We start from the raw sequence: 20,125 nt of genomic DNA, 5'->3' as shown, positions 1-20,125 counted from the left end.
ACTGTTGTCAACTTTTGGTCAACACGAAAGGGTTTCATACTGTAGGGTTTAATGAAAAACATCCCCACATCCAACGCAATTTGGTTGGGGGGAGCAGGGATGGAAGAAGAAGAAAAAAATACAAATCGAGGAACGACGACAAATAACAAACTCACGCCGAACAAAAAAACAAATTTAACCAATACAATACCGCTTTCCACAACAATTTCAAAGGACATTTAGGCAGTTCGCTCGGTCACCTCAAGGTGGAGCTGGTCCTTGGGATAGATGGTGGCAAAGACAGTAATGTCGTCACTCTCGGCGGTGCGGTTGTGCTTCCAGTCGCAGCGCATGGAAATGTAGGCCATGAATGCCAGCAGGTGCGAGACGGCGTACTCGCGGCCGAGGCAAAGATGGGTGCCGTGGCCGAAAACGAGCCAGTTACGGGGCGACTTGATGTCCTCCTGGCGCTCGGGGCCAAAGCGGTCGGGGTCAAACTTGTCGGGGTTGGCGTAGACCTTGGGGTCGTGCAGCGACGGGTAGATGGAGGGAATGACAATGGTGCCGTTGGCAATCTTGGTGCCGTCCTCGAGGACAACGTCCTTGGAAGCAGCGTAGGGCACCATGATGACGGGCGGGCGGTAGCGGAGAACCTCCTTGGCGACCTGGCGGGTGTAGACGAGGTCCTTGACGTTGTCGCCGCTGACGGGCTCGTTGTTGGGGCGGACGCGGGCGTTCTCCTCGCGAACCTTGGCCAGGACGTCGGGGTTGTCTGCGAGGCACTGGAGCATCCAGGTGACGGAGGCGGTCGAGGCGTCTTGCGAGGCAAAGATGAAGGTCAGCACGACCAGCGCCATCTCGGCGTCCGAGAACTGGCGCGGCGGGACAAAGTTCTCGTCGTCTTCAGCCGCGTCGGCCTTGGCCTTGGCGGCAAGTTGGGTCTGGAGCCAGGTGTCGAGCAGGCAGGTGGAAGGGTTGCCCTTGGCCATGGAGGCGCGCGCAAGGACGACGCACTTTTGGATTTCAGAGACAATGTACTTGCGGGCTTGGACGGCGCGGTAGACGTTGGTGCCGGGGAAGGCGAAGGGGAAGTTGACGAGCTGGAGAGCAGCAGTAATGTCATAGTAGCGCTCAGAGATCTTCATGCGGACGTCGTCGGGCATGTACTTGCCGCAAAAGACGTTGAGGGACGTGTCCATGTTGAGCTCGCGAATCGGTATTTGGTACTGCAGAGACTTGCCCTTGTTCTCAAGCCACATGTCGACGTGCTTCTGGTACGACTCGAACTGGAGAGGCAGGTACGAGGTGAGTGCGGCGGGGGTGAAGAGCGGGTTGAGCGACTTGCGGTACTCGACGTGCGCCTTGCCGCCAAGGAAGACAAAGTTGTCGGGGCAGATGATGGTCTTCATCGAGGCGACGAGGCAGGGCACGAACGAGCCGGGTGTGTTGAAAAAGTAGCGCGAAATGTCATTGTCCGAGCCAATCATGATAAAGTGCTGGAAGACGGACGTGAACGAGATGCGGCCAAGGTTCCACTGCGCCATGTAGCCCTCAAACTTGGGGTTGACCGAGTCGTAGAAGAAGCCAATCAGCGGCGGGACCCACTTGGGGCCGGGCAGCGACTGCTTGCGGCGACGGTAGTTGATCTGGTCGAGCAGAAGGATGGCGCCAAGCACAAGAACGGCAATGGCCAGCTTGAAGGTGAGCGGGGTCACGTCCAAGTGGGAGTCGACGAGCTTGCTGAGGGCGTCAATCTGGGTCATCAGGAAGCCCTGGGGAGCAGCGGTCGAGTTCTGGATGGCGGCAGAAACCGTCGCGGCGTTCTTGCTGGCGGCATCGCGCGTCACAATCGCAGCAGCGACGCCGAGCGCGACCACCGTGCTGGCAACAAAGCCTGCGTTCGACTGCAGGTAGGCGAGCGGGCCTTGGCTTGATTCAAGCGGCTTGGAGTGGGACATGGTTTTTTTGAATAGGGTAGGTTTTTGATCTGTGTGTGGTTCAGAAGGAGGGGGATGGAAGTCGGAAAGCGGGTTAGTTTCTGAGCCAGAGGTCCGCCGTTTCTGTTCGCCCGTTTCTGTTCGCTTTGTTCAAGTCTCGCTCGTTTTGATCAACAGCAACCAAAAGTAAACGAAAGATCAAGAACAATGCAGAAAAACAGTAGAGGAAACGCAAAAAACAACAACAACACACAAAATACAAAGCCGCAGACATTTGTCACAAACAAGGCGAAACTGAACATGCGACGGGAATTTTCAGAAAGGGAACGAACGAGTAACGATAGAAACACTCGTGCAACTGGGGGGAAGAGATCTGCTGCGTTTTTTTGTAATCACCCAACGAAATTGGGAGGGGGGAAGAACGAGCATGCTCAGAACACGTTGGAAGGAAAGAGTCGCTGCAAGTCATCCCGAAAAAAAAAAGAAGATGTGGGGGAGGTACAAAAGCACAAGAAAAACGACAAGTTGCTCAAAAAAAAAAAAATTAAAAAAATAAGGAACAAAAGAAAGGGGGGAAGGCGAGTTCATCATTCTGACGAGCATCAAGCATAAGAAGAAGGATTATCGCTTGGAGAATGCTGGACAAGCAGCTGGGCCCTTCAGAATAGTCGGGTGCTAGATCCGACTATTTCGTGAGTGTGCGGCTTTTTTTTTTTTGGAGTTTTTTTTTCGGATTTTTCAACACTGTGCTCGAGTAACGCCAGATGTGGCAGAAATCATTGTGTTTCTATGCACATGCATTCACGTCTCTCAACATTACGTGGAAAGCGAGCGGCGATCACGCTTCGCTCCAGCTCACAAACGCTTCGACAAACAGTGTCGCTCGCGCCGACTGAAACCAAAAAAAAAAAAAAAAAAAAAAATCCCTAAAACCCCACCTCCCCGCGACCAAAGTGTTGTTGTTCGATTCGAAGCGAGCCAGACATCCACCACCCAATGCTGGAATCGCGCAGCAAACCTACATGAACAAACGCGAGAACGAACAGCAAAATCCAAAATCCGAAACTGTTCAAAAAAAAAAAGTAAAAAAGTAAAAAAGTAAAACTGAACTGTGACGAAAAAGTCAAACAAACAAAAAAGAAAAAAAAAAAAAAAAAAAGAGCAGAACGCTGGAGTCTGTTGCGCGGCGTGTGATTGGCTGCGAGCGACGGAAACGTACAAAATGGGGTGATGACTTTGCCCCCGAAGGCCCGCCAGATGCGGAGTGCGTTCGCAAGCACATACTGATGAACGAATCAACACGGAGCTCAGATCGTGCGGTGCGAGCGGCAGGATTCCGAGTTGAAGCGGCAGGCGCACCGAAACAACCTAGAAAACGCGGCGTTTCGGCAAGTGCGTAATCCCCGCACACATGCTGCGGGTTGCCTGCTGCTCCGATAAATGAATAAATGTGGTCCGACCCGAGATGAAGAAGCGTAATCGTATCAGCGGTGCAACTGCGCTGTCTCATCATCGTTTGAAACAAACAAAAAAAAAAAAAAACAAGAAACGAACATGTTGTGTTTCAGTGGATCACGACGACGACGACCTGGACAAGCACGCACTCTCATACATGTACATAAAAAGCAAAAGTCAAAAGTCACGCAAGAGGACAACGGTCAATCCGCCTTCTTGGAACTTCGCTTTCGTGTTGTTGGTCCAGTGGTGGTTTCGACCTGAGACGGTGCAACCGCCTCCTTGGCATCAGCGGAAGAAGCTCCTGGCCGTTGTTCGGCACCTTCTTGTGCTTTGTCTTCTTCTCCTGCTTCTTCTTCTTCATCGGGGTTGTCTTGATATGCATTGAGCTCGCCAAACTCTCCACGGAGCCAGGAAAACACAACGGGGAAGCCAAGGCACGTCGGGACCAAGTAGAGCAATGCCGGCTGGAAAGCAAAAGCAACAGCAAGAGGCAAAAAGCAAAAGGGGAGGGGGTGAGTCAAAATGCATGACATGTCCAGCCCTCGAAAGTACAATCGAACAGCAAGCACACAAACCTGCGCTGCCTTGAACACGTGCATCACGAAAATAGTGGTGGCCAAGCCGACAAAGTAAGCGAGCATGCCGACCGAAAAGTACGGCGCTGCAGTTTGCGAGCGGGAACGGTCAAATCGCAGGAGGAGCGCAATAACAATACCTGTGTTTTGGAGCATGGCGATGGCATGTGGAAGTGGGTGAGCTTGAAGGGAGCACGCAAACAAGGCAGGTCTGCTTGGAAAACGTACCGGGAATAACAATGTCGCCAAGGCCGAGCATGGCGTGGTTGGTAGCTGCGAAGCCGTGCACGAAAATGTCCTTTGGGAAGACAAGCTTGACGGGTGCATCGAACGAACGAGCGACGGTGACCTGCCCAAACAAACAACAAGTTAACGCAAATTGTCGTCGTCGCGTGTGTTTCGGTTGTGTAGCGAAGCGCTGTTGCAAACGCTACCCAACCGAGACACACACGACGACGACAACCTGCGTTTTGCAGCTCGTGCAGAAACCACTCACCATGACGTTCGTGCCAAAGACCCAGAAGATGTCGTAAATGAACAGACCCGATAGCAGAATGGCACCAACTTTGAAGCTGCCGAGAGCCAGCAGTTCAATGGCATTCGTGGCAAAGACGAGGCCGAAAATGTTGTTGGCAATCCAGTGCTTGGTGAAGAGGTACCATGCGCCGACCACCGCGGCAAGCGCCAGGCACGCCAGATCGAGAAAGTCGACACTGAGGTCAAACCAATCGGCCTTCAGGGCGGGATTGTCGCGATGGCTGCGGGTGATTTGGAAGCGGAAGGGCTCGGCAACCAGGATCGCGGGGGCGAGGTGCTCCACGGACTGGCGGATTGTCTTGGCCAGCGCAAACACGCCGAGCAGCATAAAGTATCCCGTGAGGACAAAGTTGACCAATTCAGGCGAGAAGAGCTTGAAGACCACATAGAGGCCAAACAGCATACACGACGCAATGATGGGGAACATTTTGGCGTCGTGGCTCGTCATGGACTCGGTCGTGGCCTGTCCGTTCTCGTCCTTTGCCTGTGATGATCGAGGTGCAGTGCAGGTGTGTGAGTAATTTTGTTTCCATTTGTATGCGGATGAGCGGCCAAACTAGGTCACAATGGGAGGCGAGATCTCAAGAACTGCAATCGTCCGACCCTCAACACGGCAAGACGCGGCCCCTCTTTCAGGATCACTCGTGGAAAGCGGTTTCCAGTGTTGTGCGTCATTGCTGTGTACACTACCTTGACAGCGACGACCGAGCGACGGGCGCCGACAATGATGGGAACGACGGCCATCAAGAGCAACGCGCCGTACGTGGCATAGAGACCGAGCTCGCCGCCCTCGTCCTTGATCGCGGTGCCCTGTGGCTGCAAGGGATCCAATGTGCTGGCAAGCGTATCGACGCTCTCGACAACCGCGGCAACAGCCTGCGCGACCGTCTCGACAGTCTGCTCCAAAGCACTCTCCCCGTCGTGATGTTCGGCCATTGTGTCAGCGAAACGCAAACAAACAAGAAAAAGAAGAAGAAGAAGAAGAGAGGTCTGGCCAAGCATGTCAAGTCAACAAAGTTCGTTGGGATGGTCACAGATCTACTGCAGGTGATGACTCAAAGTGCTGCGTTGTGAAAGTGGAACACAAGTTTCGTGTATTGAAGGGGGTACTAACAACCTGACGCTGGGGCAGCTAACAAACGAGGGGAAAAGCAATGGATAACAATGAGAACGATGAATGGTGTGATCGCTATTCTGGGTTGGGCATGTCAAACTCCTGAGAACCTTGTCTTGGACGCTGGACGTGTTGTTGTTGTTGTGGTTGTTGTTGTTGCTGTTCTTGTTGTTGTTGTTGTAGCTGCTGCTGTAATTGCTGCTGTCGCAGTTGAGGAGCAAACGCTGGATCATGCCGCAGTTGCTGTGGGTGTTGGCGTTGTGCTGGTGTGAGCTGCTCCTGGCGGTGTTGTTGTCCAGAACCCTGGTTTGGATTGGGAGCGGGATGGTTGCCACCTGCCGGGATCTTGACAGGCTGCGCGGCGCGCGTGTGTTGTGGCGGCGTCGTGATTGGCTCGTGCCCAAAGCAATACTTGTACTGGGTGTCCTTGTACGTGTTCTCGTGCACAACGGACAGCGATGAAGTGCGGCACTTGGCGAGGCACATTTCAAACTGGTCCTGCACGTTCATAAAGAGGGCATCGCGTGCTCGATGGAGGAACTTGATCAAGAAGAAGGTCTGGAACGACAAAAAGAACGAAAAAGATACGAAACATAAAGTCAACGACGCTGCAATGTTGAAAGAATAACAACCCCATAAACGGTCGGAGACAAAATCTGACTCGCCTTGCTCGGCTGCAGGCAGCACGATACGCAGACCTCAAATTGGGTGCAGCAATCGTTTGGAGTGCAGCTGTCGCACACATACTGCCTGGTCGTATTCGCAGCGGGCGAGCAGCACCCATTTGGCAGAACACTCGTTCGTGTGCACATATTCCCTAAGCACCAAAAGCACCAAAAGCACCAAAAAAAGATGGCGCAAATAGTAACAGCATTGTTCAAATCCAGCAAGATGACAGGGCCATGCCAAGATCACCAATGCAGCACAATCAAACGTCAGTGATACAAATACAAAGAAAGAAGCCTGGTTTTTTTGTTTTCGTCGGAGTTGATGTTGCCTCACCTCGGTCATCAGTGACGAGGACGCGGCCTTGGACGGTGTTTCTGCAGCCGGTGGCGCTGCTTGCATTGCTGCTGAACGAGCGGTCCTTCCACGAGGCGGCCGCTGCAGCAACAGCCTCCTTGTCGCCGCCCTCGGCAGTGCCCTTGGTGTGCAGGGTCCGCCCGCCAGTGTGGCCAATCTTGGATGCGTCGCGGGCGTTGTGGTACTCGGCCATCACAAACAGCATCACAACCATGAGCAGCACCAGCAGCATCCGCGGTCGGAAGAGCGTCCGACGCAGCCGCCGAAAGAAGCCCGCCGTCGACGAGCGCGGCGCGTCCAATGTGATGCGCACTGATCCACCAGGCCGCATTTTTTTGCAAGTCGTCTCGCTATATCGCACCCAGTACGACAATAGTGTAATATCGAACGCTGGTGTTTTTGTAGTTGTGCTTGATTTTCCGCTTTGCAAAAAAGACTGTGTCGCTTTGTGGAAACGAACAATACGAAAATGAAAAATGACTGCAAAAGGGGAAAAAAAAATTGGACCAAACTCTCAGATTCTTCTATCAAACAAAACAAAAGGTCGGCCATCATGCACGAAACTACACACAACAGGGTTTCGTCCACCCTTGATAGAGAAGAGCAGAGACGCATCACTTCTTGGGAGCAATCAGGTTGCCAAAGGTTGTAACATGGAAAAAGTTGGTGGGATCGTACTTTTGCTTGAGCTCAACGAGACGAGCAAGCATCTGCTGGCCGTACGACTCGACTGCGGTGCCTTCGCTGGAAAAGTTGGCGTACAGGGTGCCGGTGTGGAATGGCACGAGCGAGGTGCGTGTTTCGCGCAGCCATGCCTTGTTGGCTTCCGCCTCAGAGTCCTCAGCCCACGCAGAAATGAAGGCGACAGTAAAGGCGGCGTGGCGCCAAGCAATGGCGGCAGACTCGACGGGAACGCGAGCCCTGGCACCGCCGTTGCTCTCAATCATGAACAGGTTCTTCGAGGAAGGCGACTTGGCATAAGCTTCGGTCAGCGTCTTGATCAAGCCTTCCGACAACTCGTTCAAGTTGAGGCCGGCCTCGTAATAGTTGCCACCATGGGGGGCGAGCGTGTCCTTGGCGCGCTGCCAGGTCGTCCACGGGACGGTGCCAACACCAACCTGCATGATCGGGCCCAGATCAATCAGGGGCTGGACCAGCGGACGGCCATCTTCCTCTTTGCCATTGTAGCAAAACTCGAGAATGACAACAGGGCCGGGAGGAGCATTCACGCAAACCGCATAGAGAGCCAGAGCGTCCGGCATGGTCTTGGTAAACTCGTTGAACTTGGTCAGAATCTCCTGTGCTCGAGGGAACGGGAAGATGAGCGCGCCTCCAAAGACAGTCGCGGCTCCAGCACCAAACTCGTGCGCCTTGAAGGTGAAGCTGGTGACAATGCCAAACGCGGTGCCGGCACCCTTCATGCCCCAGAACAGGTCCTTGTACTCGTTGTCCGCAGTGACACGGATCAGCTTGCCCTCCGCAGTCACAACATCAAGACCGATAATGTTGTCGCAGGTCAGGCCGTAGGAGCGCGCCATCCAGCCGACGCCGCCGACCAGAGCCAGGCCGCCGACGCCAGTGTCCGAAACAATGCCAGCAGGGACGACCAAGTTGTGAAGAGAGAGCTCGGCGTCTGTTGAGCAAGGATGGAGTGAGTCCCAGTGTGGAAGACGAGCAAGTTTCCGATTGACAAAGCATTGCGACAAAAATCGGGACAAATCGTACCGACATCTCCAAGCTGAGCGCCACCGCCAACGTGGACAATCTTCTTGTCTGCCTCGACGCGAACCATGCTCATCTAGCTCAAGATCAACGTCGTCAATCCAGTCGATGAGATGAACGACAAAAAATCAAATCAAATCGCTCGAGACGAATCTGCATCCGAGTGGTCTCCTCACCTGGCGCAGGTCAATGACAAGGCCATCGTCGACGAGGCAACGCAGGCTGTGACCACCGCAACGAGCAGTCACTTCGAGGTCGTTGGCCTGGGCAAACTTGATGGCAGCAATCACGTCCGTGTTGGTCCTCGCTTGGACAATGTACTTGGGATGCTTCTTGAGCTCGGCATTCCAGGATGCGCGGATTTGCTCGTAGTCAGGCGAGTCACGGGTCACAAGACGACCGCGCAGGGACTGTTTTGAAAAATGACGGGTAAACACAAAGCAAGTTGGTTGTTGATGCAAAAAGTGAGCGAAATTCGCCGAACGATTTGTGATTTATTATTATTGTTCAGCTCATTTGAATGCGAAAAAAACAGCGCGTTTCTTGCAATCGAACAACAGCGAGTGCCGCCCGATCCACTCAGACCTTAACTCCATCCCCCCCCCATCCAATCCACTGAAAGGAAGAGTCAAAGAAGCGGGAAGCAAATGAACCCCAATCGAACAAGAATGAAACGGGACCAAAAAAAAAAAAAAAAAAAAAAAAAAAAAAAAAAAGGCAGAACAAAGCGAATTTGTAGTTTGTTTGCGGTTGCCTACTCTTTCCTTGCCACCCGCCCATCACACAGCAACCAGACTCGCATTGTGGCTGGCGATGAGCATTGAGGTCAGCGAAGAGACGCACAAGCAAACGCAGTTGCTGGCAGAGTCGCAGCTGGCGAAAACAGTGGAAGGGGGGTGCGTGACTGCGGGCATATTTTGCCTCGCCTTCTCGCACACTCCTTTTTCAACCGTTCCCCGTCCTCGTCTTGGCGATCGTTCACACGCTTAAAAAAGGCAAAGGGAAGCGGAGAAAAACAACGTCATCCACTTGCAAACCGCAAAACAGCGAGGAGGGTCTTCCCCGAGCCTAGTTAAGTCTGTCTTGGCAGGATTGCTGGGGAAATCGTTGGCCGTTCGTTCGGCTGGGGTTGCTCGACGCTGCGGCCGATCGAACCGCACAGACGAGAGCAAGGGAGCGGATGCGTGTGAGAGTGAGCGAGGTGAAATGGAAGGTTACAGCAGCAAAGGCTTGCTCGGGAGTGAGTTCGACGGGAGCACCGGGATGAACCATGATGATGATGATGTTGTCAGTTGGAAAATTTGGGGCAGAACTAAATAAGACTGGTTTCTTGACAAACGTTCAAAGTTCAAACAAAAATCGCTGAGAATCCAAACACAGTCCATCAGCAGTCGAGCTCCAAGTGATGTTTAGCAGGAATCCATGGGGAGGAATGGGTTTGCGTTTGAATCGACAGACCTTTTCACATCGGTCGCGAATTGTCAGATCAGCTCAGAGGCAGACTCGCCTCGGTCCCGGCGAACGCAACATCCGGATGGTGTGGAAGCATCTAAAGCCTGAACGAAGGCTGCTACTTTCCAGAGCCTGTTTCGAAGCACTGACCGACTCGCCCTGGGTTACCTTGCGATGCCGCTGTGTCGAGGTGATTTCCGCGCTTGATCCTGACTGCAAAGGTGGCATGCCATCTCTGCGAACCGAAACAGCTCTGCGGTGGGCGTGTGTTGACGCTGGGTTCCGTACCACAAAGCGCAAAATGATTGGTGATTTTCTTGCCAAATGGGACATTGAGGCACCGGCGGATGTACCTCATTTCTAAAGACACGCAGTAATGCTCGTGTTGGCTCTCTCTGTCTCTTACTCGCTCTGTACTGCTGCGTTCTGTTCTGTAAGAGTAAGTGAGATCAGCGATCGCGACAAACAGAGGCAACAGTGGCACAGCATCTCAGTCGTTTGCCGAAATGTTTACACGAACCTCGATGGCTGGCGCCGCAATCTTTGCTGTGCCGCATCGCATTGCTTCCCTCGCCTTGTCATCAAAGAGCTGCAGACTTGGATGCAACTCTGCTGCGCTTGCGATGCCGCAGCGATATGTCTCGGCAAAGAGCAGGCCGAAAATAAGTCTTTCAGCAGCCTGCAGTTTCGCGCCTTTATTAATGCAAAGCGTTTCGTCTGGCACCGAGCGCACGCTCCACGCACTCTCCAACGAGACATCTGCCGAATCATCTGCGGCAGCGCAAGCCGCGCATCCGTTTGCGCAGCAATGTCGAAATGCCTCGAGTCTTGGCGTTGTGCCGCCTTCTCTGGTTTCGTCCACCCAAGTTGAAACGCAGTCAGAGTTTCGGTATGTGTAGTGATGTTGTTTGCAACATTGTGACTCGTCCGGAGTGCAGTTCGAAGAAGAGCTTTGCTCACCTCGTCTGTATTGCATCACCGACTCCCCAGTCTGCACCAGCTCCGCCTCCAGAACTTCAAAAAGTTCGAGGACATAACTTTCACCCTGACGCCCAGCCCCAAGATTATCGTTGGCGCGAACGGCTCGGGCAAGACGCAAATCCTCTGGGCGATTCTCATCTTCCTGCGCGGCCACAACGCTCGTGTCCCCAGCTCCAAGCACTTCAGCAAGTATGTTTTCCGATTCGAAAATGAGCTGGAAGACCTCTTTGGTGATCGGTTCTTTAGCAATAAGTATCAGTCGCCAGATACGCTCGTTCGCGTCGGCGCGCCAAACAAGAGATTCACCCTGACTGGCACGTTCCACGATACCAAGTACCATCACACCAACGAGAACGTGATGCTGGAGTACTCGCTGGACAAAGGGCTGCTTCAAGACAAACCCGACAACCACCAGTCGCTCGCCCCAATCCGCTTCGCCTTCATGCCATCGATGTATCAGTGGGGAGACAAAAAGCAAGAGCTTGGCAGAGGCGAGATGTTTCTGTCTGCCGGTGTCCAGCATATGCGATGGCGACTGGAGAAGGCTGTGCCGTTTGTCAACGACGCGGTTGGCCACCTGGGATTCCAAGTCAAAGTTGAACTCGAACGCTCGGGTTCTGAGTTCAAGCGTTCCTCTGTCACCGAGAATGGAGTCACCCTTGACATTGGTGCCTGCGCCGGCTCGCTGCAGAAGATTATTGCCATTCTGACGCTTCTCTACCATCTGACCGCTGGCGCAACCATCAACGCTGCGCAAGACGAGGCCCTCGAAAAGAAGATTGCGCCCGACTCGAACACCTTCGCGCAGCGCATCTTCCTCATCGACGAGCTCGAAGCTCTGCTCTACGAGAATGTGACGGCCAAGCTGTATGACTTTCTCGTCAGCACGTGCGCCAAGCACAACATTCAGCTCATTGTCGCGACCAACTCGCGCGCCATCATCGAGCCGCGGCTGAACACCAAGCGTGAGGTTTTGTTCCTCACTCCGGATGGCAAGGCCGTCGAGCTGACAGGCGAACTGCCCAATGACGAGCAGAACCAGCAGTCCCTCTTCCCAGTCCTCAACGCACTCAGCCAGGTCAAGAACAACAACAAGCCTCTGCTCGTGCTCGAGGGCGTGAACGACCAAAAGTTCTACGGCAAGTACACCGAGCTCGGCGAGAAGTTCCAGTTCATGACCACAGCTGGTGCTGTCAAGAAGGAGGGCGTCTCCCACATCCTGAGGCAAGCCAATCTCAAACACGTGTTTCTGAGCGACAGCGACATGTACGCCGCCTCGTCCGACCTGGCTGACGCTCAGAAGCGGATGACTAAACATGTTGGCTCCTCTGTCGTCTACACGCAACTGCCGTGCGTCGAGTCGTACCTGATCTTGAGTGAAATGCTCAATCATGCCGAGGCGGCATATAAAGGGCGCCACAAGGCCATCAAAGTGCTTGTCGGGCACAAGCTGTACTTTGTAAACTCATTCAAGAGCATGCTCAAGGAGGTGGGTCCGAAGCCTTCGACAATGCCGATTAAAGCAGAGCAGAAGCAGCGAACAAAGGAAGAGATCAGTGGCATGACCTTTGAGGGGCTCAACGCGCTTTCCAGTGACGAGTTTGGCCAGTTTACCAAGCAAGAAAAGGACGAGCTGTTCCAGAAGGCAGGCCAGACTTCGAGTGTTGCCAGTGCCTCCAAATCTGCAACAGACCTACTTTTCCCGAAGCTGCCACTCCCTTTGAACGCCAGCTCGAACGATCCGGAGGAAGTTTGGACTGCGATGCATGACAAGCAGAGCGACAACGCTTCGTCAAGCTCATTCGATCCTGTTGGCTTTTGGACCACGTACGTCAAGATGGTGCATGGCAAGGAGGCAATGGTGCGTGGACCTGACGAAACGCCGATGAGCACCGACGAGATGATTGACAGGACGAAGTGTCTCCACCCCAAAGTCCAAGCCCTGCTCGACCAAACTGTGCAGGCTGTTCTGCACTGTCTCTCAGAGGCTGACCATGAGTGAATGTTTGGAACTGCCTCATTGCATACACTGTCAATGTCAACTGTTCCGAGATTCAAACCGGGATTCATCTCTTTGAGAGTCCAACGCCCTTTCCATGGCGCTTTGTGGTTCATGTAAACACGACCAACAGGTTCCACCATCTTGAATATAGCGCCATCTGCTTTCCATTGATCGAGCTCAAGCGCTCAACGCTTTCGCGCTTCAATTCTCACCGTCTCAATCAAAACCATCTACCTTTCAATACACTGTTTTACGAACATCAATGCTGTTGCTGAGACGCGTGGGAACGAGGACTAGAAATCAGATTGGAAAAGCTCCAATTCGCTCCCTACTCACTACAACAACGTTTGAATATCAGCGGCGAACCTGCTCAGCAACAGTGCCAGACACAAACGGCAGATCTCGCACACGAGCCGGACACACCACCACGTCCTTTGGCCATAATCGCTTGGAACATGTTTAGATCTATCTTTGATTTGCTGCAGATCTGATCCTCGCCATTCCCGACCACCACGATAGCCGCAACAGCTTGCGAAACCAACTTAATTGCCAGGAGCTGGATGTGTTGCTTGCATCATTGCTCGATGGTAATAAAAAAATAAAAAAATTGCTCGGCGGATATCGAACCAAGCAAAAACGACAACAGAACTCAGTGCAACGCACCTGTTGAGGGCGAAAAAGCGAATGCAACGCACCTGTTGAGGGCGAAAAAGCGAATGTTGCTCGACGGAAACGAAAAGATGCGAGGCCTTGGTAGGGTTCACCAGATTGACGGCGAACATGGCCCCTGTGTTCCTTCGTAAATGCTGATGCGAGTTCGAGAAGCGAGAAGAAAAACCGACCTCCCACAGACCGGCATCCAGCGATAAAGACAGAATCAACAATGAATTAAATTTACAGCAGTTTTTAAGAACCAGCGACCGATTGGCATCGTGTGCACGGTCCGTTACGAGGCTCGCAAGGACGATGGTCGAACCACACTCGTTTTTGCACATCCGAACCGCCAATTGCACGCTCAAGCACGGTCTGGCAACTATCAGTATCAAAAATACAGTTCAAAGCAAAGCTTTAACGGTAAGTTCAGTCATGCAGTCCAGGATGGCAAAGAAAAAGAAAAAAGAAAAAAAAAAAAAGCTTGAAGATCGAAACAATCAAACAAAAAGAAGAGTTACAACAAGCAGTATTCCCGCGTGGTCTCCCACCGCAGTACTAACTACTCTCATGGTGGTTTAACTTCGCAGAGCGGAACGGGATGCGGTGCATTCCACCAGATATGGCCGTAACTGGAAGTGTTATTTGGGTGCCTTGTTCTTGTACACACCAAAGCGAGACGAAGAGAGGAAAATGGAAGAAGTTGATCGAAATTGAGAGTGCAAAACTGGCTGTCACCGTCAAACATCACGACCATAAATCACCACCATTGACCAAATGCAAAAAACTCACACCTTTGAACTCAGTCTTGTTTGCTCAGATCGAGCACCTGTCCGACGTGTCGACACCCCGCCTCCAACCCTGCTCGCACAGACCGGGACTCGCGCTGTTCGTCTGGCATGGCGCGCCGCCCACCCATCGTGTCGGTCGTGGCACTGGTCTCGTTCGCTCTGGGCTGGTTTGTGTCGTCGAGTCTCATTCACCTGTCGCCAAGTCCGAACTCCCTCACCAGCACTTCACAGTCCATCATCGTCTCGAGCGCCGGCATCCAATGTCCTGTCTGCAAGTCGTGTCCCAATCGTCCGCTGACGCCTTGTGTCAGCGAGTCATCTGTCGCTCCTTATCTGCTCAAAAAGCACGCAATCGTCGCGGAGCAACTGAAAGCGCACATGCTCCGCGCGCGCAGCCAGTTTACAGGTTTGGGATTTACCATTGCAATTAGTTGGTTTGCAGCAGGCCATGTTCCAATCCTAACGCGATTGCGCCGTCGCTTTCATTTTTAGAACCTTCAACCGACCGCGTTCACCCAGCTCTGATCGATTTGCTCCCATCCGAGTCGGCAAGCATTCTACAGAAGCCCGTGCTGCCTCCTGTCCTGCAACACGGCATACGCGTAGCTTCATTCAATATCCGCAATTTCGTGGAGCCGTGGGAGATCCGCAAAGCTGCAATTGCCAGACAACTCCGAGCAACGCATGCTGATTTCATTGGATTGCAAGAGCTGCGAGTGTTGCCGGATCAGGTTAGATTGGACTGCTGAGCTTGGGCACACAAGGCTTTAAGGCTTTGGTTTTACAAAGGACTATTGACTCATCGAAATCAAACCTTCCTTCTCTCAGTCGATGGGCCAGCTGGAACAACTTGCTCAACTGCTCCCCGAGTATCGCTTCACACACTTTCAGGCCGCACAAACACTGTCCGGAGAGATCATCGAGGGTCTTGGAGTAAGGGCAACTTGGAATGAGATTGCGCTTTCCCCCCCTCATTTTCTTTGGCTTACCACCTTCAATCTCCCAGATCCTTTCCAAGCACCCTCTGGAGCATATCGAATCTCTCGCAATCAATCCGCATCCGCAGCTCAGCTCGGATACGAACGCCCGCGTTTGCTTGCGCGTGGATCTTGATATTCCCAAACTGGGGCGTGTCGAGGTTTTCGTCGCCCACCTTTCATTTGATGCTGGCGAACAATGCCGGCAAATCGCACAAGTCAGTCACTGGATGGAATCCACTTGGCAAAGCACCCGCGCATCACAGATTCTGCTCGGCGATTTTAACGTGTATTTCGATTTTGAATGGTACGCTCGTCCCGTTCTTCACATGGCACAGTTTTTATCCCGCTCACTTGAAAAACATATATACGCACGCATACAATCACACGCAGGTCGATTGATCCGTTGACTGCGAGAAGCCGGGACGCCAAGGATTTTTTAGCTTCCCCGCTCAACCCTTGCGCAGCTGCATACTCGCAACAGTTTCCATTTCACCTTCCAGAACATTCCTTTATCGACGCTTGGCTGAGCTTTGTGGCACAGCTCGACCGTCGCGAATCCCGAGACAACCCTGGCATCACCTATCCAGCCATGCACAACATTGCAACCGCTGATAGTTGTCGACCGGATCGGATATTGCTGCGTAGTGACACGCTTCATGTGCACCATGCTCGCCGATTTGGCTTCCTGCCGTTTGACGACGACGGGACCGAGCTCCCACCAGGTCGCTCGGGATTTTTCGCCTCCGATCATCTCGGCGTGTTGGTTGACTTTGTCGCCCCTCAGTGAGAACGTTCTTGTTCTCACAGACAGCCTTGTCATTTCATTGTTAAGACGTTAATACTATCAATTCACATTTTCGATGGTTTTTTTTTTGGTTTAACGTGGGCAACGCAACAAACAAATCTACATCTGGACTCTTGGACTTCGCTTCATCATCGAATACGCGCGACAGATTGCAGAGCACTTGTCTGCTGGCGGCTGTTGCCGGGTTGACTGAAGACATGCCAGAAGCGTAGCGTCTCGTCGCCAGCACCGGTAACGACCGTCTCTCCATCCGGAGAAAGCGCAAGATACAGCACGCGCATCGTGTGACCGGTAAGAATAGCCAGCTGCGAGAGCTGTGGATAGCGCCACACCACAATCTGGTTTTGGGAGTACCCATGCGTGCTGACGAGCTCGGGCGACGATTTCGACCACGCAAGATTGCACACTTGAGACCCTGTCTCAATGTGGGTGAGACAGGCACCCAGGGTCGTGTTCCAGAAACGAATGGTCTTGTCGGCAGTGCCGCCACCAGAGGCCAACAGTCCATGCTGGTGCGGCGACCACGCAATGGCCTTGACTGCTGCAGCATGTTCAGAGAACCGTAGAATGGGCTCTCGCATCTGATCAAGCTTCCAAATATGCAGCTTGTTGTCGTTTCCTCCAGATGCGAGCATCGTGCCGTCAGGCGACCACTTGAGCCCGCAGACTTCTTGCTTGTGTGCTTGCAACTCTCTGACCAAAGGACGGTGCATTCGGACGTCATAAATGTGGATCGACCTGTCGCGACTTCCCGAGGCCACCAGCGATCCATTCCATGCAAGAGCACCAACTCGACCAGTGTGGCCATTCAATGTTTGGACTTTCTTGTTCTTCTCCACATCCCACAGCTGCACTGTGCCTGCGGTTGTCCCCACACCAAGATGCGTTCCCTGCACATTGTTACAGGGTCGAGTCAGAAGTCAGAAGAGGAGGACTGATCCAATCTCCAGCACGACTAAATGTACAATGCGGACGCCCCAAACCAATAAGCTTACTCTTTGCACAAAGGACAGGGAGGTGACGGCGAGCCCTTCACTCAGATCGCAAAGCTTGGTGACTTTGGCCGTGTTGGCGCCCCAGAGAAAGACGCTGCTGCCAAGCGCAACAGACACCATGTTCAAACTCGACCAGTCAAGCAAGTTCAAGTAGAAATCGTCCTGGAGGTCTGGTGCGTCGAGAATTCTTGCCGCGTGACGCGAAATTTTCCGCAGCACGGGCTTCGGGGAGGTTAGTATCCGCTCAGAGAGGGCAGAGATGGCGGATGTCGAAAATGGCGAGGTTTGCAAACTCTCGTCGCTTCGGGTGCCCAGTGGCACCGGCGCGGTTGGCGAGTAATAGTCCGACGAAAGTTTGCGCGGAAACGAAGGTGACTCCAGGGGACTGGAGGCAGCGTCACCAGACGAATTGGAGAGGTTGGACGGTTGACGCACAAAGCGGCGGGTTGTCTCGTCCATGGAAATGGAGCGTCGGGTTGGCGACACGAACGCTGCCGATGAAGCCGAGTTGCGACCATAAGAAGCGGACGACGATGAAGACGACGATGGCGATCCATGGTTTGAACCACCAGCGGAGGAAAACGAGTCACTCCGCGACGGGCTGCCAAAGTTGAGCAGCGTTGGCGGGACTTGCGGCATAATTTGGGTCATTGGCAGCGTTACGGGAGTGACTACGGCGGCCTTGTTGTTCGGAGGCATAGTGGTTGAGTCGTCACCGCTTTCCGGAGGATACACGATTCCTCCGAGCAGTTCTGTTTGCAACAGAAGGGACAGGGTGTTTTTCGGCTTGAGCTCTGCGAAACAAGTAGCAGCAGGAGGGTAAGTATTCCAATCGGAGCTCTGCAAGCATTGGGGAAAGAGAACCTTCCCCCACCTCAGCAAGGCAATAAATGTCAATCAAACACCAGGAATAGAAAAGTAGAGAACGAAGCATAGAGAAGCAGATGTTTTTGCTCCAAAAGAAGGTTTGAAACAAAAAAAAAAAAAAAAAAAAAAAAGTGAAACGGTTTCTTTTGACTCAAAAAACGCTTACCAGCAGGCGACGACCCGGTCAAAGCAAAGTCCCAGTCGCCATCGCGAAGCGGAATAAACCTGCGATGAGCACCGAACGCACATCCAGAATACAGACAGTCAGGACAGGGCAACGAATGGGAAAGTCAGTGGAAGGAGCGTCGGCAACTGACCTGTCGGCGTCCAAGCGTTGCTGCTGCTGCTGTTGTTGCTGCTGCTGCCGCTGCCCTTGAGCGGTGGATGCCGGCGAGGCAGGCGCAGCAAACGCAAAGTCATCGGATGATGCGGATGATGCAGTCGGAGTGACTGGCACGCGTGCTGCTGCGGGTCCGGCGGGTCGTCTCGGTGTCAGTCGCAGAGCGGGAATCCCGTCCAGCTCCATTCAGTCCAAACAGGCAAGTCAGGGGGGTCGAAGCAAAGAGAGTGAGCTCCATTCGAACATTGGCAACACAGCTCAGATTCGATCCTTGTCATTCAATGGATTCACATTGTATTGTACACGAACGCATCTTCACTGAATGGAGCAGGTCTGCTGGCCAGTCTCGATTCATTGCCAAATGCTTCAATCCGCTGCCCTCGTCCGCTCTGTCGCCTCGCGCGCCTCCGCCACCGCCGCCGTTGCTGCTGCCGTCCCCATGCGTGCCAAGCACACCCTTCCCGACATGCCCTACGACTACAGCGCCCTCGAGCCCGTCATCTCCGCCGAGATCATGAAGGTAGCAAAACGGAGCTTTTTCACCCTTCTGCTTCCTCTGCTCCCCCTCCGATCCTGCTCGATTCGCCTGCCAAGTCCAAACAAGGGCAACTTGCAAACAACGACCACGACAGTCTGGGCGAAGAACGCATGGCGCGAGTCCACTCAAACACGTTGAAAACGAGACCTTCTACAAGCAAAACCAACAAAAAAAAAAAAAAAAAAAAAAAAGGATGTTCGCCTTTTCCACTCATCATTGTTGCACGTCTTGTTGACATTGTGGCAGATCCATCACTCCAAGCATCACCAAGCGTACGTCAACAACCTCAACATTGCCGAGGAAAAGTACGCCGAAGCCACGGTACGTTACAGAACCAACTACGATTGAGACAGATTCAGATTCGCCGTTCCATTCTCAGACATGGGGGGTGCCGATTGTCTGATATTGTTGATATATCTCTTTTTTTTTGTTTGGCTTTCTTTTTTGGGAACGCAGGCCAAGAACGACTTGTCTGCTCAGATTGCCCTGCAGTCCGCCATCAAGTTCAACGGCGGTGGTCACATCAACCACTCCATCTTCTGGACCAACTTGGCCCCGGCTTCGCAATCGGGCTCGCCTTCTGGTGTGTACCATTGGGGGAACGCAAGCACACATTGCGCGATCGTCACATTGAGAAGATACAGTCGTCTGACGTGTCGTCTCGCTTGTTTGTGTTTGTTTTTGGTTTTTGTCGGTCAGCTGAGCTCAACAAGGCCATCAACGCCGAGTTTGGCTCGTTCGATGCTTTCGTCGAAAAGTTCAACACCCAGACGGCTGCTGTTCAGGGCTCTGGCTGGGGCTGGCTCGTAAGTGCAGTGTGGCGCTTTTTTGTTCCAGGTTGCAACAAGCATCCGTGAGCTCACCGCTACATTTTCTGGCTTGTTGTTCTCAGGGCTACGACAAGACCAAGGGCCGTGTCGTCATCACCGCTTGCGCCAACCAAGATCCCCTGCAGGCCCTGACTGGTATGGGTTGAATGCGTGTTGTTGCTGTTCAATGCATCGGGTCCCGCATTGATTTTTCCTTCGATTTCCTCTGTTCGTGCAACCAGGCCACACCCCTCTGCTTGGCATTGACGTCTGGGAGCATGCCTACTACCTTCAGTACAAGAACGCTCGCCCTGACTACCTCAAGGCCATCTGGAAGGTCGTGAACTGGAACAACGTCAACGAGCGCTTCGCTGCCGCCTCCCGCAAGTAACCGCGCTTTTGTTTGCGACTTGGTTTTCGCCGTCGACGCCTTTTGCCCGCAGAAGGAGCCATGGTTTTGTGATGTACCTTGTAACGAAAATACAGTCGCAACTCATTCTTTTGATAACGGTCTGATACCCGCACACACACCTCTGCAAAAATACAACAAAACAGCAGCCAAGAAGAAC

At 53.1% G+C, this 20,125-nt stretch overlaps 7 protein-coding genes and 1 non-coding gene across 8 annotated transcripts; 2 read left to right on the top strand and 6 right to left on the bottom strand.

The window, feature by feature from the left end:
- Positions 1 to 30: 30 nt before the first annotated feature.
- CAOG_00150 (cytochrome P450 sterol C-22 desaturase) lies at positions 31 to 3,015 on the bottom strand. The gene is made up of 2 exons (XM_004364964.2): positions 2,939 to 3,015; positions 31 to 1,966 (listed from the first exon to the last, which is right to left on the bottom strand). The coding sequence occupies exon 2, from the start codon at positions 1,935 to 1,937 to the stop codon at positions 219 to 221; it is 1,719 nt and encodes a 572-aa protein (XP_004365021.1). The 5' UTR covers positions 1,938 to 1,966; positions 2,939 to 3,015; the 3' UTR covers positions 31 to 218.
- Positions 3,016 to 3,403: 388 nt separating this feature from the next.
- Positions 3,404 to 5,500, bottom strand: CAOG_08391 (hypothetical protein). Its single transcript, XM_011271659.1, has 5 exons — positions 5,177 to 5,500; positions 4,446 to 4,970; positions 4,178 to 4,298; positions 3,950 to 4,089; positions 3,404 to 3,838 (listed from the first exon to the last, which is right to left on the bottom strand). Exons 1-5 carry the CDS (start codon positions 5,486 to 5,488, stop codon positions 3,575 to 3,577), a joined length of 1,362 nt encoding a protein of 453 aa, XP_011269961.1. The 5' UTR covers positions 5,489 to 5,500; the 3' UTR covers positions 3,404 to 3,574.
- CAOG_08390 (hypothetical protein) lies at positions 5,499 to 7,093 on the bottom strand. The gene is made up of 3 exons (XM_011271658.1): positions 6,603 to 7,093; positions 6,266 to 6,417; positions 5,499 to 6,158 (listed from the first exon to the last, which is right to left on the bottom strand). The coding sequence occupies exons 1-3, from the start codon at positions 6,952 to 6,954 to the stop codon at positions 5,676 to 5,678; spliced, it is 987 nt and encodes a 328-aa protein (XP_011269960.1). The 5' UTR covers positions 6,955 to 7,093; the 3' UTR covers positions 5,499 to 5,675.
- Positions 7,094 to 7,124: 31 nt separating this feature from the next.
- Positions 7,125 to 9,658, bottom strand: CAOG_00147 (hypothetical protein). Its single transcript, XM_004364961.2, has 4 exons — positions 9,564 to 9,658; positions 8,522 to 8,755; positions 8,349 to 8,421; positions 7,125 to 8,256 (listed from the first exon to the last, which is right to left on the bottom strand). The coding sequence occupies exons 1-4, from the start codon at positions 9,615 to 9,617 to the stop codon at positions 7,238 to 7,240; spliced, it is 1,380 nt and encodes a 459-aa protein (XP_004365018.1). The 5' UTR covers positions 9,618 to 9,658; the 3' UTR covers positions 7,125 to 7,237.
- A 4,287-nt stretch (positions 9,659 to 13,945) lies between these two features.
- CAOG_09301 lies at positions 13,946 to 14,061 on the bottom strand. Its single transcript, XR_889818.1, has one exon. It is a non-coding gene; the product is annotated as a 5S ribosomal RNA (ribosomal RNA).
- Positions 14,062 to 14,236: 175 nt separating this feature from the next.
- On the top strand, positions 14,237 to 16,062 carry CAOG_00146 (hypothetical protein). The gene is made up of 5 exons (XM_004364960.2): positions 14,237 to 14,628; positions 14,715 to 14,953; positions 15,051 to 15,155; positions 15,229 to 15,506; positions 15,593 to 16,062. Exons 1-5 carry the CDS (start codon positions 14,331 to 14,333, stop codon positions 15,987 to 15,989), a joined length of 1,317 nt encoding a protein of 438 aa, XP_004365017.2. The 5' UTR covers positions 14,237 to 14,330; the 3' UTR covers positions 15,990 to 16,062.
- Positions 16,037 to 18,447, bottom strand: CAOG_00145 (Fzr1 protein). The gene is made up of 4 exons (XM_004364959.2): positions 18,187 to 18,447; positions 18,036 to 18,094; positions 17,003 to 17,796; positions 16,037 to 16,897 (listed from the first exon to the last, which is right to left on the bottom strand). Exons 1-4 carry the CDS (start codon positions 18,393 to 18,395, stop codon positions 16,136 to 16,138), a joined length of 1,824 nt encoding a protein of 607 aa, XP_004365016.2. The 5' UTR covers positions 18,396 to 18,447; the 3' UTR covers positions 16,037 to 16,135.
- Positions 18,448 to 18,557: 110 nt separating this feature from the next.
- Positions 18,558 to 20,073, top strand: CAOG_00144 (iron/manganese superoxide dismutase). Its single transcript, XM_004364958.2, has 6 exons — positions 18,558 to 18,729; positions 18,994 to 19,068; positions 19,204 to 19,330; positions 19,447 to 19,553; positions 19,640 to 19,712; positions 19,799 to 20,073. Exons 1-6 carry the CDS (start codon positions 18,571 to 18,573, stop codon positions 19,945 to 19,947), a joined length of 690 nt encoding a protein of 229 aa, XP_004365015.1. The 5' UTR covers positions 18,558 to 18,570; the 3' UTR covers positions 19,948 to 20,073.
- The last annotated feature ends 52 nt before the right edge of the window (positions 20,074 to 20,125 follow it).

Source organism: Capsaspora owczarzaki (genome assembly GCF_000151315.2).
Source record: "Capsaspora owczarzaki ATCC 30864 unplaced genomic scaffold supercont2.1, whole genome shotgun sequence".
NCBI lineage: Eukaryota > Filasterea > Ministeriida > Capsasporidae > Capsaspora > Capsaspora owczarzaki.
Note: the sequence above shows the minus strand (reverse complement) of the source record. Positions and strands in the feature narration are given on the sequence as shown.

Bases quoted from the DNA above. Each gene is read 5' to 3' on its own strand.
- CAOG_08390 (XM_011271658.1), bottom strand. From the start codon at position 6,954: ATGCGGCCTGGTGGATCAGTGCGCATCACATTGGACGCGCCGCGCTCG. The intron at 6,418-6,602 runs GTGAGGCAACAT...TTTGGTGCTTAG, and splicing joins CCTCGTCACTGATGACCGAG to GGAATATGTGCACACGAACG. The intron at 6,159-6,265 runs GCGAGTCAGATT...TTGTCGTTCCAG, and splicing joins GCTGCCTGCAGCCGAGCAAG to ACCTTCTTCTTGATCAAGTT.
- CAOG_08391 (XM_011271659.1), bottom strand. From the start codon at position 5,488: ATGCTTGGCCAGACCTCTCTTCTTCTTCTTCTTCTTTTTCTTGTTTGT. The intron at 4,299-4,445 runs GTGAGTGGTTTC...TTGTTTGGGCAG, and splicing joins TCTTTGGCACGAACGTCATG to GTCACCGTCGCTCGTTCGTT. The intron at 3,839-3,949 runs GTTTGTGTGCTT...TTTGCTTTCCAG, and splicing joins ACGTGTTCAAGGCAGCGCAG to CCGGCATTGCTCTACTTGGT.
- CAOG_00145 (XM_004364959.2), bottom strand. From the start codon at position 18,395: ATGGAGCTGGACGGGATTCCCGCTCTGCGACTGACACCGAGACGACCC. The intron at 18,095-18,186 runs GTCAGTTGCCGA...TGCTCATCGCAG, and splicing joins CAACGCTTGGACGCCGACAG to GTTTATTCCGCTTCGCGATG. The intron at 17,797-18,035 runs GTAAGCGTTTTT...CTTGTTTCGCAG, and splicing joins GACCGGGTCGTCGCCTGCTG to AGCTCAAGCCGAAAAACACC.
- CAOG_00144 (XM_004364958.2), top strand. From the start codon at position 18,571: ATGCTTCAATCCGCTGCCCTCGTCCGCTCTGTCGCCTCGCGCGCCTCC. The intron at 19,069-19,203 runs GTACGTTACAGA...TTGGGAACGCAG, and splicing joins AAAAGTACGCCGAAGCCACG to GCCAAGAACGACTTGTCTGC. The intron at 19,554-19,639 runs GTAAGTGCAGTG...TGTTGTTCTCAG, and splicing joins GCTCTGGCTGGGGCTGGCTC to GGCTACGACAAGACCAAGGG.
- CAOG_00150 (XM_004364964.2), bottom strand. From the start codon at position 1,937: ATGTCCCACTCCAAGCCGCTTGAATCAAGCCAAGGCCCGCTCGCCTAC.
- CAOG_00147 (XM_004364961.2), bottom strand. From the start codon at position 9,617: ATGGTTCATCCCGGTGCTCCCGTCGAACTCACTCCCGAGCAAGCCTTT. The intron at 8,756-9,563 runs GTAACCTTCCAT...TTTTCAAAACAG, and splicing joins CCGAGCAAGCCTTTGCTGCT to TCCCTGCGCGGTCGTCTTGT. The intron at 8,422-8,521 runs GTGAGGAGACCA...ATCTTGAGCTAG, and splicing joins TTGTCATTGACCTGCGCCAG to ATGAGCATGGTTCGCGTCGA.
- CAOG_00146 (XM_004364960.2), top strand. From the start codon at position 14,331: ATGGCGCGCCGCCCACCCATCGTGTCGGTCGTGGCACTGGTCTCGTTC. The intron at 15,156-15,228 runs GTAAGGGCAACT...TCAATCTCCCAG, and splicing joins AGATCATCGAGGGTCTTGGA to ATCCTTTCCAAGCACCCTCT. The intron at 15,507-15,592 runs GTACGCTCGTCC...AATCACACGCAG, and splicing joins GTGTATTTCGATTTTGAATG to GTCGATTGATCCGTTGACTG.